This window comes from Phyllosticta citribraziliensis, assembly GCF_038025025.1.
Source record: "Phyllosticta citribraziliensis strain CPC 17464 chromosome Unknown J3D65scaffold_7, whole genome shotgun sequence".
Classification (NCBI taxonomy): domain Eukaryota; kingdom Fungi; phylum Ascomycota; class Dothideomycetes; order Botryosphaeriales; family Phyllostictaceae; genus Phyllosticta; species Phyllosticta citribraziliensis.
The window spans coordinates 1,424,497-1,437,769 of NW_027117344.1; the positions used below are offsets into that span (position 1 = coordinate 1,424,497).

Genomic DNA, 13,273 nt, shown 5'->3' on the forward strand with positions numbered 1-13,273 from the left:
TAGCAAACAAGTCCGCAGTCAGTCATCCTGGTACTTCGATTTCTGTTGAATCGCAGTGTCACATGGAGAACGGCAGCCAGAAGACTATCGCGGATTTGATATTCCAAAGCACTGCGGCGAGTAGTACACCAGTGCCTTCATCAGCCCCGAAGCCGTGAAAACGGCGCAATGATGATTCCTTTTTCGGTGACGGACCGAGATCTCCAGCCAGAGTGACTTGAGTAATCAATCAAGGCCGTATTGTACGCCCACGGAGACATTTGATGTGTGCGAAGGCGCCCACTTCCAGTGTTCACTCAACAAGTCTCGCCAGTCAGTCACTCGGCCGCCTCTCCACCGACCGGCAGCCACCCTCGCGGCATAAAGCGGATACCCCGCTGGACATGCTTTTTCGATGGCTGCGTCATCCTTCGTTGCCCTCTTTCATTGTAGGGAGCGTTGTGGCCGGCCAACTGACCGTGCCAGGGCTCTATTTCTTAAGGCCCTGACATGAGACGGCGACGGTGACTGGCTGCGGTAGGCATGGGTATCGGATGAACTGCGGATGGCGTTCCATAAAGCTTGCCATTCGTCCGACGCGCAGTCTCATGTGTAGCTTGGCGACTCGACGGTCTGTCGTGCAGTGGATCGTTGGCTCGGCCAAGACGCGGACGAAGGCGACCGACGTCGCATTTCGAGGTGTTGATCTTGTCGACCGGCAGCCACGTCTCGTGGCTCAGGAGTTGGACGAACTGACTCGACGCGCCTTGATTTCCGCGAGCTTCTTGTCAAGGCCGGCTTTCTGTTGCAGCAAATGCGCTCGTTGCTGTTCGAGACCGGCGATGCGTGCTTCGATGGGTACTTCCTGGGCAGCTTTGCGCGCCTGCAGACATGGCGTCAGTGATCGTTAAACCTCTCTTGGGTGTCGAAGGGTAGTTTCAGGCTATGGGTTCTGCAATGGCTTCGGTCGGTCGACGTCCTACCTGACTTTGCTGAGTTTGCGTTTTCAATCCAGCACCGTAGAGGGAACCCATCACGACGGTGGCCGCAACGCCGCCAGTGAGAGCCCACAATCGAATGGTTTTTGGCTGCACCATTGTAGCGGTTGAAACGTCGATGGAAGTGTCGAAGGGTAAAATGATGACGGGGCGAGATGGCAAACGTGGTTGTTGGCAAGCAGAAGCTCGCACCACCCTGCCAGTCGCTAAATCCGAAATCGCCGAGGTGAGTAAACAATCCCCGCTCTCGCGACCATCCCACACCGTCAACAACACAAACCCTCACTACCATCCGTCGCCGTCAGCCTCTTTTCCTCGTGCAGCGATCCCTCGAGAGCCTTCCAAGACCCCTTGCGTCTTCCTAGCCTCTTAACGCGTCGAACATGTCCGGAGTCCCTCGCCAACAGTCGGGCAGCAACTCGCGCCTTAGCTCGATGCCTTCGTCCCAAAAGCCGCGACAGCTCTCCCACCTCCACTCCCAACTGGCGCAATTGACGGCGAATATTTCGGATCTCGAGAATCTGCTTCGGATGACGGCGGTCCAGGCCGAGAGCATGCGCGGTCTTGGAGGATATTGTGGCGGAATGTACGTTGGAGCACTCACAGTCCTGCGTCGGCCTCGGTGGTTATTGTACTGTTGAGGGTTGAGCGGGAATTGGTCAGCCGTCGTATTTTCACACAGCTAATGCACATTATCTCCGCACAGGTTCATGGCAGCCAGCAAGGTGCTCGGAGAAGAGACCGTCAACGGCGGCGGTAGTGGCAGCAACCAGTCCGAAGGCGCACGCGACCACCCATGATAAGAGATGCTGCTCGAGGAACCAGTTCCCCGGAACACGATAGGATGCACGCGCGGACATGTCACCATCTCAGAAGGTCGTTCGCTGCACATGCGCGACTCTGAACCTCGGCGAAGCCATGTCGTCATGCTGCCTGCCGCGAACTTATCGAACCAATCTGCCTTGGCTTTCGACCGGTCCCAAGAGTCAACCAAGCGGCCAAGTCTGAGGAGGTTATCAGAAAGACACACCAGATCCATGCATCGAGCGGCGCTGAATAAAAGCGAGCTTGGGAAATAAGAGTCGGCAGCTCTCGTTGCGATCTCTGCAAGAAGGCACACGGCGAAAACGTCGCAACAGGCAACCATGATAGCACGCGAATAGAGAGCAATTCATACCGTAATTGCCCAACTGAAGAGATACGAAATTTTCCATGCGCATGTCTTTTGGGCGAAGATCAACCCACGTCTCTGAGCTAAAGCTCAAACTTAGCACAACGACCCCTGCACCCCAGATTGCCTGATGCCTCCGGAGCGACGTCTTCTTTCCCCCACCACTGCCACAGCGCCCACGGCTTGTCAAGCGTGGAGGAGGCTCCAACAAGACTGGGCCACGCTGATCCGTAGGGCTGTACTGATAACCGTTTGGAGATCAGTTAGGGTAGCCCCCTGCACGTCCCGAACGCTTGCTTGCTTGCTTGCAGGCACACGACAATCAGGACCATCACGCGCACCCGCGAGTCATCCTCAGGATAGCATCAGAGCGGATCCCGTGGGGGTACTTGATCGAGTAGATAAGTACCCCGCGAATGGTAGGTCAACCTGCCCAATTGGCAAGTGGGTTGTGCGTTCAATGGGCAAAAAGCTGGCTCGAATATCACCGAGAGTCAGCCAACCACCATCCTAGAGGAGTAACACTTTTGTCTTCCCAACCAACCCCAGGCCCTGCGCAGCGCAGCGCTCTCCCGTATCAGCGGCGCCTTAACCGCCCTGAAACGCCATGCTGGGTCCGGGGCAAGAGACAGCGGCTGCATATGCGCGCGCATCTTGGGGGGAGTCTTGGGACTGTTCGCTCCTTCTGGACATACATAGCCGACGACTGGCAACTGATAGGGGAGAGGATGAGGGGGGAAGCGTTCATCATTGGCTCCAGCCATGACCGAAAGATAATGTCGTTCGTCGCAATTGCGTGGGATGTGGTGCGAGGACGGACTGACGACGGACTGACTGACTGAAGAGCTTCTAACTGACTGGTGGGTGGTGGGTTGCCAGAATGGCGGTAATTGGGGCGACGAGCTCGTCATTATTGGCATGACGACGAGGCCAGCCGGGCGAGACACCGGGACTATCAGGATAGGTTCTTTAGCCAAGCGCCGTCTGCCTGCCTGGGTGTGCGTGCAACCAAGATGTAGATAAAGCGCCATGTCTACCTGCAGCAAGGCAGAGCAGCAGAGCGGTACTCGTTTTTACATGTGCATGGGATTCGGCGCTCGTGGTCGTCCTCTGTCGTCTTTCTCTCCGTCGTCACTGGTCACCTAGCCAGGCAGGCATCTCGAATCGAGACATCCCACAACCAGTCTCTCGGGGCACCGATAGCGCTATCTATCTATCGCCCTGTGTGAGAGTGCGCGTGCGCGTGTGGGCGAAGCATGTGTGAGCAAGTACCCGACCGTCTGTCCGTCAATCAATCAGTCAATCAAATCAGAGCGAAAAACAAAGAGTCTGCGCTGCCTGCTGCGCCCTAGCTTCCCGCCTGCCTGGCTAGGTGCTTTTGCGCAAGATAGCGGTTGGTTCGGGTTTTTGAATCGTCCGGCTGTCTATAAGACTGGCAATTCTCGCTGGTTCGTCCTGTCTGCTCATTGAGACTTCGAGCTTCTCTTCGCAACGTGTGGGGACAGCAAAGAGGAGGTTGAGGACTCGTTGGCTCAGTCGACCCTTCGCTTACCCCCCAACCCGGCATCTGGAGTCTGGAATCTGGACTGAAACGGACTGGACTGGACTTCTCCATGGACTTGGGGGAGGCATATGGGCCCGTCCCTTTCTTCTCCTCCATGCCCCCTATTCCAATTCAAGATCGCGCCTGATTTTTGGATCTGACCTGACCTGGCCTGACTTGGATGGAGACGCGGCACGGGAATTGCATCACCACCGCCACCACTGAAAGACCAGAAGCCGGGCAACAACGTCTTCATTCACCGCAGGACGGAATACCACTACCTCACCGGTTCGGGGTTCGGAAGAAATTGGAGACGGGGTTCGATAATCGGTCGACCATCTGGAACGATTGGAAGAGCGGCGTATTCGCGTGCCGGCCTGCCTCATTTGGACCAACATCCACCTACCGACCAGGTCTCAAGGAAAGGAAGAAGTGATGGGCCTCTCCTTCTTCTTCGCCTCCCCGAATGCAACTCGTCTCCATCACACTTTACTTACGACGCTCCATCTCGGGCCTCTAAACCGACTCTGGGGTCCAGCTCCGATTCCTTCGCCTCCGCGCCCGCCGCGCATCATCAGGAATGATCTCTTTGCTTTATTGATTGGATAATCCCAGATCGCCTCTTATCATCAGGAGGTCCGCGACTCACACTGTTCCTTCGTCGTTGCCGCAGTGGAGGCCCCCACTCCGACTCCAGAACCGCGCACGTACGCTCGCTCATGGATCCAACCAGACGTTGAGCGGTTCCTCCAGGTTCGCCGGCTGGTGCCGAAGACGAAGCGAAGCGAGACGACGTTCGTTTGGTAGCTTTGCCTGCTTCTGGCCTCCTGCTTCGTGCATGTGCGGCGCGGACGAACGACGACGACCAGGGGAGGAGACGAGCGGGAAAGCGCTGGGATTAAGGATCTAAAAGAGACAGACGACCTCAAATAATATCCGCCAACCAGATTGCGCCGTCTTTTCCTCGGTCTTTGCTCCACACCTTGCCCGGCTTTCCTGCCGCACCTCACCAGCAAGCTGGGCAGGCGGAACCGGGGTGGCCTGGTCAGCTCTGCGCGCTGGGTTGCGCAGCCCACAAGCGACTTCAACAACCCCTATACGAGGGCGACGCTTGTCTGCACATGCACGTCGAAACTCTGGGAAACGTCAACGGCTCTAGGATCATAATTTGACGCGAAAGATTCTGGGGAAAAATCAAAAGAAAAAGCAAAACTGCCCTGGATAAGAAAAAAAGGCACGCGAGTTCGACGGGGTAAAAGAAGTTTAACCTGATGAACGGCACGGAGAAAGCAGGGCAAAGCTGGATTGGGTAAGAGTCAGCAACATCAGCAAGACGACGAGGGGCGTTGCGAAGAGCCCCCCCACGACGGCTCTGGCTTTTGACAGGCCAGAACGACCACGCGCCCTGGTTCAGTCTGTTCTCACCGTTCGCGTTCCCTACGTAGGACGTGGCGAAGAGACAGGTCTCTGGCACGGCGCCCACGCGAGGCCGAGTGTGAGACAGCCCTCCCCGCTCCGCCCGACCTGCAAGAGCAAGGCTTGTTTGCTTCATATTTCATTCGCTGCTTGCCCTCGACATGGACCAACCATCCACGCTGGATTTCCGATGCTGGCGTAGCGCCACGATGCCTGCGGGCGTTCTTGCATCTTTCTATTGCAAAACAGGATCGGAGGGCTAGGTCCCGCGCAAGCTTCGGCCAAAAGACAAACGAAGTGAATGGTCTTTCCCTTGGCACGACGCGGGACGGCAGTTGAGCAGCGGAAGAAGACAAGATGTCTGGTCGACCAAGGTAAATATGGAGATGGGATTGTCGTCCGACAACTGGGGATGCTGATGTCGTCGTGTGCCTAACGGTCTCATCGCGTGCGTCCAGCCCACACCGCCCACTGTGATTTGCATCGAAGCGGATACGATGAGACACCCTGGATATCATGTTTGGGCTGGCTCTGGCACAGGGTAGACTGCAGCGCGCAGTGGAAATTCTCCAGCCCCAGGCAAGCAACCACGCGCGCGCGACCGACAAAGGAAGTCAGTGTTGGACCGAGTAATTTGCCCGCCGGGGGTGAGCATGTGCAAAGGGCGGCGGGCAGCAAAAGTGTGGCGGTATTGGGGCGGCTTACCCATCTGAGCAACTGCAGATGCACGTCGTGCCGGGGGGCCCATGGCAAAGTCCGCTAACGCCGGTGCAGTGCGAGCGCACCTGCAGATCGCCCAAGGCCCACGGAGGCTTGCTTGCTCGGTGCAGGCGACCCCCACTCGACTTGCCCGAGTGGGCGGCCAGATCAGGTCGTTGATGCTGGTGTGGCAGGCTGATTGACTTTGACTTGCATCGGACGTCCTGCTGCGGTGGGAACAGGCGGCGTCGAGCCAGCCGTCGACATCAACGTCATGCAAAAGCCTCCCGAGAGAAGGAGAGACAGAGGGTGACATGTGAGAGGGAGGCAGAGAGGGAGACAGGACCACCCGCCGGCCCACCTTTTCATCAACGGCAACACTGCAGCGCAACCTGCCAGCCCATCCGTCAGCTCATTCCATCGGCCGCCGTGTCTTGATCCTGTGCGCTCATCACAATCCGCCCTCTACTCATGCTTTTCGAAATGGCATTGCCTGCCTGAGCCGTGCAAGCCAGCCAGGCTCGCGGCGCCGTTGGCCGCCCGACTCCAGACGCTGTGCGACTCGCGGCGCTGGGCAGTATGCCCTGCCGCTCGCTGAGAGGCGATCATGGAAGCCCTTGCTCAGCCAGGGCGCCGTCGTTGCTTGAGCGCTCACGGCCACGCGACCGGCCGCCGCCCGCCCAAACCAACAAAACTGTGGAGCGGACCGATCGCTTGAGCGCGACGCTGTGAGAAGAGACCAACCATGACCTTTCAATTTACGGCTTCGCGTGCGTCGCATGTCGGTCGGCATGCCTCGTTGGAAGTCCAAAATCCGAATGGACCCTGCATCCGCGCGGCACCGCGGAACTGGCAACATGGCCAGTTTTTCCCTTTGCAGTTGACAATGCCATGCCAATCTGTAGTCTCCACTACGGTCGGCGGCGGCGGCGACGTCAAGGGCCAGCAGATCCAGTGAGCACGGAACATGCCGCGGTGCCTGTCCGTGGGTGCCCTCAAGCGAGCGCGACGAGAGCCGCAGTCCCGCGAGCCTGCGTATTTCGGATGATGTGCACATCGTCATATCCAGCAGGGACGCGGCCGCGAGCCTGCCATGGGCGGGATTATAGTGGAAGAGGCACAGTAGTTGGAAACAATGAGCTTTGTACTGGAGAGTGGAATGCCTGGTGTTCCAAATCCGGCGCAGACCCTGAGCTAGCGCAGGCTTCGGAAAAGCCGTTCTGCGACAAGGGCGTGGCAGGGCCAGCCAACTGGCAGGCATGTCTAGGTGGGCGGCGGGCACCAGGAATTCAACGGGCGACTCGCTCGTTCCTCTCACCGGCTGGCCGGCCTCGGGCCCAACCGGGGCCATGGGCGCTTTCCGCTGGCTTCTCCGCTGAGACCACGACTCGAAGTCAAGGTGTATTTCTCGGCGGGCTTAGAAATGGCACTGAAGTCATTGGAAGCTGGGACGTCAAAGGGCTGGCTCGTGATGACGGGCACCGTGAGCCACGGTCCGGCCAATCAGCAGCAGCGTCAGGCCAGTTCAGGGCAGCAGCCAGGCGCCGTCGGCGGAGCGGACGACTCGCCATGAATCTCGGGTTTTTTAGGAAGTCCGCAAGTGGGCCTGTGTGTCCTGGAGAGAGCGGACGCGAAGTGAGTGAGAGCGTGTGTTGCATGCGCCTGCGGGGCTGGCAGCCTCGTAGACAGAAAGGTTACGGTGCGGCGGAGGTCCAGACTCTGATCTCAGTGGTCCTGCAAGCATGTGAGAGGCCATGATGTAGGCATGGCCAGGGAACAGCAGAATATCAAACACCAGTGCGCTGGGTTTTGCGCACCAAGTTTCTGAAGGCTCCGCAGAACTCGCGAATGAGCGGCGTTGGATCACGAGCCGCTGCCGGCCGACGCTGCCTGTTTTTCCACGAGGGCGGGCTGCGCTTGAGGCAGAGGGTGACAAGAACAGCAGATCGACTTGGGGCGAATATTGGCCAGGGGCCGCGATGGTGGCTTGCCTGGTGCCCTTTGCAAAGGGGTCAAGGTTCGGAGGTTGCCCGCGGCCAAAAGTCTTGATTCTCGATGCTTCAGGGAAGGGGGGGACGAGGCTTGGTTGAACAAGTCGTGGCACCACCCCCCCGACAGGAAAACGGGGAAGGGTGACAGGGAGTAATGGCAACCAAAGATGAAGCTGTGGCTTGGATTTGGTATTGAGGAGCACTCGAAATGTACAGTACCGCAATCCGTGTGCCACGGACGGATGTTCCCAAGGGTTTGCGGGGATTTCGCAGTTGGCGACTCAACACCATGTCAAGTCCGTCCTGTGATCGGGTTCTGGCGCCGCTGGGCGAAGTGCGCGCCAATGCCGCGCGCCATGTTTATGCGTAGGATAGACAAATACAATAAACAAAGCATCTGTGGACGATTGGTGCGGCACAGCGCCAGCTTGTTTCGGCTCAAGTGGCCTGCGGAATTACATCAATCGTCAAGCCCACCGCGCCTCCCGTAACGCTTCCCGAAGTGCATCCTTGCGGCGGCGGGCTTCTTTTGGAAGAGCAGGCAGGCATCCGGAGTGGGTGCCCTGGTCGCAGAGGGGAGGCAGGTGGGTGGAGCGGCGCGGATTTGCGGGTTTCTGGCAATGCAATGCGATGCGATGCGATGCGTGCGACTGAGGTGTGTGCCTGTGTGGTGGCGGGAGGCAGGCAGGCAGGCAGGCAGGTTGCAAGGCAGATTGCCGGTGGGGTCGATGTGATGACGGTCATGGTCCTGGTGGTGAGGGTGGTGAGGGTGGTGAGGATACGAGCGGAGGGTACATAGGTGTACTTGTCATGGGCACGCGACAGCGACCGCAGAGCTCACCGTGACGGAGAGAAGAAGAAAAGAGGCCAACGACTCGAGGGAGCGGTTGTGGTGGTCTGGTGGTGGTGATGGTGTCGGGTCGAGGTCGAGGGGCGCGCGCCCCCTGCAGGGCGGGCATGGTGCCAGGTGGTGGGGTCCGGGTGCCCAGCCCAGGTGAGAGAGAGAGGAGGAGGGGGAGCCACAATTGCCGGCGGCGGCCAGAGAGGGCTCGTGCTTGGCGACGGCAGGAAGGCCTGCCCGGGCACTCCAGCTGGCAGCAGCGTGGGCTTGGTGAGCAGCACACACTGAGCCGTAGCGAAGGAATTGTCGAGGGCGAGGGCGAGGGCGAGGGCGCGGGCGCGGGCGCGGGCGCGGGCGCAGGCGCACGACATGAAGCAGAGAGGCCCCAATAACTGAAGATGGACAGGACGATGGATGTCGAGCCAGCCCAGCGCAGGGCCCAAAAGGCCCGAGTCCAACCCTTCACGGCGTCGCAAGCATGGCCCGGCCAAGCGTCGCTAGACCCAACTTGAGCCACTCCGGTACTAAGCCGGCTTCTGAAAGCTCGCCGACCCTGGCTACGAGCATAGAAGAGAAGACACAAGCACTCTACTACTGCCTGACACGGCTCCCGCGTGGCTGCTCTGCTCAATCCTCGTCCACGTCGTCAAGTCGTCGTCGTCAAGTCGTCGTCGTCGTCGCCGTCGACTACTCCCCTCCTCTCCGACCTGCGCTGCCCGCCCTCTCTACTACCGACCTACCTCACCAAGACAAGACGCATCCCAAGCCCGCCTGCGCCCACCACACTTCTACCTTACCACCACTATTACTACCCGCTGACACACCCGCACCCACACACCCCAACCCGCTCCGTCGCCCATGTCTGGCGTCCCTTTTGGGGAGCGTGGGGGAGCAATGCCAGCCGCCTCTCCCTTGAGTGATTTCGACACCGACGCCATTGGGGCCATGGCCGACCTGCCCTCGGCTCACGCCTCATCGTCACCGCGACACGTTCGTTTTCCCAGGCCACACAACGACCACCCTTCGTCCGGCGCCTCTTCAACCATCCAGTCCCTCACCTCGGCCAGCACCGTCGAAAGCAAGCTGGATCTCTCACCCACCGAAAGCGCCGCCCGCAACGGCGTGCTGAAAGAGACCTTCTTTCCCCGCTGGAAAAACGATGCCGTCGCCGACCTCGACGACCCCGACGAGATGCAGAAAAAGGATCCCATCGGCACTCAAATATGGCGTCTCTACAACAAGCAAAAGTCGCAGCTGCCCAACTCTGAGCGCATGGAGAACCTCACCTGGCGCATGATGTCCATGAACCTGAGGAGGATGCGAAGACAAAGTGCCCAGTTAGTCTCCCCCGGTCTTGCATTTCTCTTCTAGCGTGCTAGGTAGTGCGTGCAGCTCTAGCATGGTGTTGACAAAGCATGCCGCTAGGTTATCATCCAAGCCTTCTGCCGACGATAAGAACTCGCCCTCGAGACCCACGACCGCTCCTAGCGGAATCGCCCAGCTGCGCAGCCAGTCGCAGGACAAGCAGGCGCGCTTCACCGACCAAGAGGCCATAAAGGCCGAACACATGAACCTCGACGACTTCATCGTGCCCTCCTCCATAGGCTCCCCAGCGGGCATGCCACACTCGCCCACCGCCGACGACCAGCCTTCCTCGACCATCACCGGCCCTGCCATTCCCATCAGGAAACACACGAGTCACCTTCACGATGATTCTCTCCACATTTCGCGGGCCTCCGCGCCCTCTGTGCCTCCAACGGCCATACGAGAGAGCGAGTTTGGTTACGTCCAGCGTCATGTTCGCAAGACGAGCATCGACGAGAGAAGGGTAAGTCGCTGGCATTGCAGTTTTGGGTTCGCCCCCATGCTAATCGTCCTTATCAGCCTCCCAAACGGAAACCGGACGCATCCCCGCAGGTCAACGGCATCATAATGCCCCACGAGCACGAAGATCTTGGCTTCCAAAACTACTCCCTCGAGCCGCCTCCTCTCCCCCAGCACAACTTTCAAATCACTCAATCAAACAACCAGTCCCACGTCCCCTTTAACCTCAACACCTTCGATCTCGACAACGACCCCATCATTGGTTCTGCTGGGCCTTTCCAAAGCCAGTTTACCTTTTCTCCAGTTGGCTCTCCCCTGGTAAACAACCAGAACCAGTACTCCCACATGTTCAACAACAACAACTCCATGGCCTCGTCTCTCAACTCGACCGATTACTACAACTCACCTCCCGGGTCGGCATATCCTTCGACCGTGTCGACACCTCAACCCATCCCCGAGGGCGAGCAGGTGTTTTTCGGCGGTGACCGGCAAGGCCTCGACATCCGTGGGCGGCTGGGCAACTACAGCATGCACCAGCAATCTGCCATGTCGAGTTCGATGCAACCGTTCATGTTCAACCCCACGTCCACCGACTCGTTGTTCAACTCAGTCTCGACGTCAGGTCCACCTCCACCATTTTCGTCACATGGTTACCACCAATCCGGCCACGTGGATCCCAACCAAGTCATCCAGCCCAACTTCCCCCACTCGCACAGGTCCCCTAGCATGGACTTGTCGCGGCACGACAACATTTTTCAATTTGGGGCCGACTCTGATGGCGAGGACGACGAGGGCACATTTGCCGACCGTACAATGCCGATGCAGTCGCAGTACTCACCCATGGAAGATGCCAACATGGATGCCAGCAGTGGCTTTCAGTGGGAGCATAACCTGTCGAATCAGTTCAACCCGACCCCCGCGCGGTTCCCGGCTGGACCCCCACGCAAGACGGTTACCATCGGGCCAACCGAGATGGTGCCCTCACCGCAAGATTGGAATGCTGGCGGCAGTCTTGGCCGCGCGCATGGCTCTGCTGCCTCTGTCAGCGAAATCCGGAATCGCGGTAACGACCCGCGCCGCCAAAAGATACCCCGCACGAGCTCGACGCCGAACGCGGCAGGACTCGCACACCAGTCGATGCAGCAGCGTCCGCAGTCCTCACCAAACACGCCGCCGGAATCAGGGTTCAACTCGGCTGGACCTTCTCGCCCAGCAAGCCCTGGGGGCGCCAAATCGAACGATCAGGCTGGCGTGCCCACCACTTGCACCAACTGCTTTACCCAGACGACACCCCTTTGGAGACGCAATCCTGAAGGACAACCGCTGTGCAACGCCTGTGGGCTGTTTTTGAAGCTTCATGGCGTCGTGCGCCCCTTGTCGCTCAAAACCGATGTCATCAAGAAGCGGAACCGCGGGAGCGGCAACAGTGTTCCCGTTGGATCGTCGAGTCGATCGTCCAAGAAAAACTCTCGCAAGAACTCGATAGCCCACACACCTGCAACCACACCCAACTCTGGCAAGACTAGTGCGCTTGGCTCCGAGTCGCCCAAATCTACTGCCGGTCCCATCAGCACCCCAACAGCTAGCAGCCATGTCGGCGCTACAGCTGCCGCCGCCAACAAGTCTGGCGTTGTTCCTATTGCGCCGGGGCCTCCCAAGACGCAGTCTTCTTCTCTGGCCAACTCGGTTCCCTCGCGTAACTCGGCAGTCGCTCCCAGGCGTTCGCGAGTGTCCAAGGCTGCGATGCAAGACACCGAGATGAGAGATGCGGATGATACAACTGGAAAAGCTGCGGCTCCGGCGGTCGCAACGAGGAAGAACGAGCCCAAGCCGCTTGTGCAGCCACCGTCGTCGATGAACACGCAGCACAACCCGATCCAGATGGGTTCGATGGGTCAAGGCATGGTGCCTGGGACAGGAAGCGGGCCTCAGGAGTGGGAGTGGTTGACCATGAGTTTGTAGTCGCCATTCGACACTGCTCAACTCAACCTCATCCACATTTGAACGCCACGCGACCCACGTGAATTCCCGTTTCCGACCGACTGCGTCATTGGCGTGATTGGTTTGAGATGAGTCGGCGTTGGCTGCCCCTTTCGCGGGCATGAGACTCTCCATGGACGAACCGTTTCTTCCGACCACAGTTCTCTTGCGCTGTGACGGTGCATACTTTTTACGACCCGAGCTTCGAATTTCGAACGCATTCGTGCCATGGCATCTCGTGTGGCGAGTGGCATGTTTGACTGTCGGTGTTTTCCGGCTCAAGGAAAATGCTCGACCTACCGTGTCTCTGTTGAGTCGAACTCGTGCCGAGCAGCAGTGCAGTGGAGGCAGGCGCTCTGCACCGCAAAACCACCTCGCCGGCACGGCCAACTTGAAGACCTACCTTTTAGTGTCTTGGTCGGACGGCAAACCTACCTGTTACCAAATATAATACCCCTTGCTAGAGGCGGCGGAGGAGGCAGGCGCTCCGTCGCGGTTTTTTCCCCCTGGTTGAGGTGGGGAAGAGACTTGAGCAGTTCGATTCGGGCGCAATTGAAATTGCGTGCGTGGGAGCAGAGGAGGCAGGCGCTCTGTGACGATTGTCCCACGTACACTTCGTCGGTGGTGATCGCGGCGAAGACCTAATCCGTTTTGTCTGATCTTTTTCCATTGGTGGGGAAGATTTCCTCTCTTTTTTTTGTCTCGTCTTCTTTGCGCGTTTGGTTTTTCCGGCTGGCTTTTTGTTGTTTTTCATCCTTCGCCGCTTGCTTCGCTCCTCTTGCTTGCCATTACAAACGAGTCTACGATGTGATAGTGATTCCCTCTCCAATC

General features: G+C 58.7%; 5 protein-coding genes across 5 annotated transcripts; 2 read left to right on the forward strand and 3 right to left on the reverse strand.

Annotated features, from left to right (window-relative positions):
- Nucleotides 1-715: 715 nt before the first annotated feature.
- J3D65DRAFT_668643 (uncharacterized protein) lies at nt 716-1,076 on the reverse strand (the record flags this gene model as incomplete). The annotated part of the gene is made up of 2 exons (XM_066803130.1): nt 716-862; nt 963-1,076. The coding sequence occupies 2 exons, from the start codon at nt 1,074-1,076 to the stop codon at nt 716-718; spliced, it is 261 nt and encodes an 86-aa protein (XP_066654628.1).
- A 284-nt stretch (nt 1,077-1,360) lies between these two features.
- On the forward strand, nt 1,361-1,777 carry J3D65DRAFT_668644 (DASH complex subunit Hsk3 like-domain-containing protein; the record flags this gene model as incomplete). The annotated part of the gene is made up of 2 exons (XM_066803131.1): nt 1,361-1,563; nt 1,684-1,777. 2 exons carry the CDS (start codon nt 1,361-1,363, stop codon nt 1,775-1,777), a joined length of 297 nt encoding a protein of 98 aa, XP_066654629.1.
- Nucleotides 1,778-5,950: 4,173 nt separating this feature from the next.
- J3D65DRAFT_408656 (uncharacterized protein) lies at nt 5,951-7,406 on the reverse strand. Its single transcript, XM_066795989.1, has one exon. It carries the CDS (start codon nt 7,155-7,157, stop codon nt 6,276-6,278), a length of 882 nt encoding a protein of 293 aa, XP_066654630.1. The 5' UTR covers nt 7,158-7,406; the 3' UTR covers nt 5,951-6,275.
- A 1,005-nt stretch (nt 7,407-8,411) lies between these two features.
- J3D65DRAFT_627814 (uncharacterized protein) lies at nt 8,412-9,082 on the reverse strand. The gene is made up of 2 exons (XM_066800574.1): nt 8,603-9,082; nt 8,412-8,545 (listed from the first exon to the last, which is right to left on the reverse strand). Exon 1 carries the CDS (start codon nt 9,007-9,009, stop codon nt 8,635-8,637), a length of 375 nt encoding a protein of 124 aa, XP_066654631.1. The 5' UTR covers nt 9,010-9,082; the 3' UTR covers nt 8,412-8,545; nt 8,603-8,634.
- A 501-nt stretch (nt 9,083-9,583) lies between these two features.
- On the forward strand, nt 9,584-12,424 carry J3D65DRAFT_555074 (uncharacterized protein; the record flags this gene model as incomplete). Its single annotated transcript, XM_066797210.1, has 3 exons — nt 9,584-9,975; nt 10,031-10,466; nt 10,523-12,424. The coding sequence occupies 3 exons, from the start codon at nt 9,584-9,586 to the stop codon at nt 12,422-12,424; spliced, it is 2,730 nt and encodes a 909-aa protein (XP_066654632.1).
- Between the last annotated feature and the right edge of the window lie 849 nt (nt 12,425-13,273).

Bases quoted from the DNA above. Each gene is read 5' to 3' on its own strand.
- J3D65DRAFT_408656 (XM_066795989.1), bottom strand. From the start codon at position 7,157: ATGGCCCCGGTTGGGCCCGAGGCCGGCCAGCCGGTGAGAGGAACGAGC.
- J3D65DRAFT_627814 (XM_066800574.1), bottom strand. From the start codon at position 9,009: ATGTCGTGCGCCTGCGCCCGCGCCCGCGCCCGCGCCCGCGCCCTCGCC.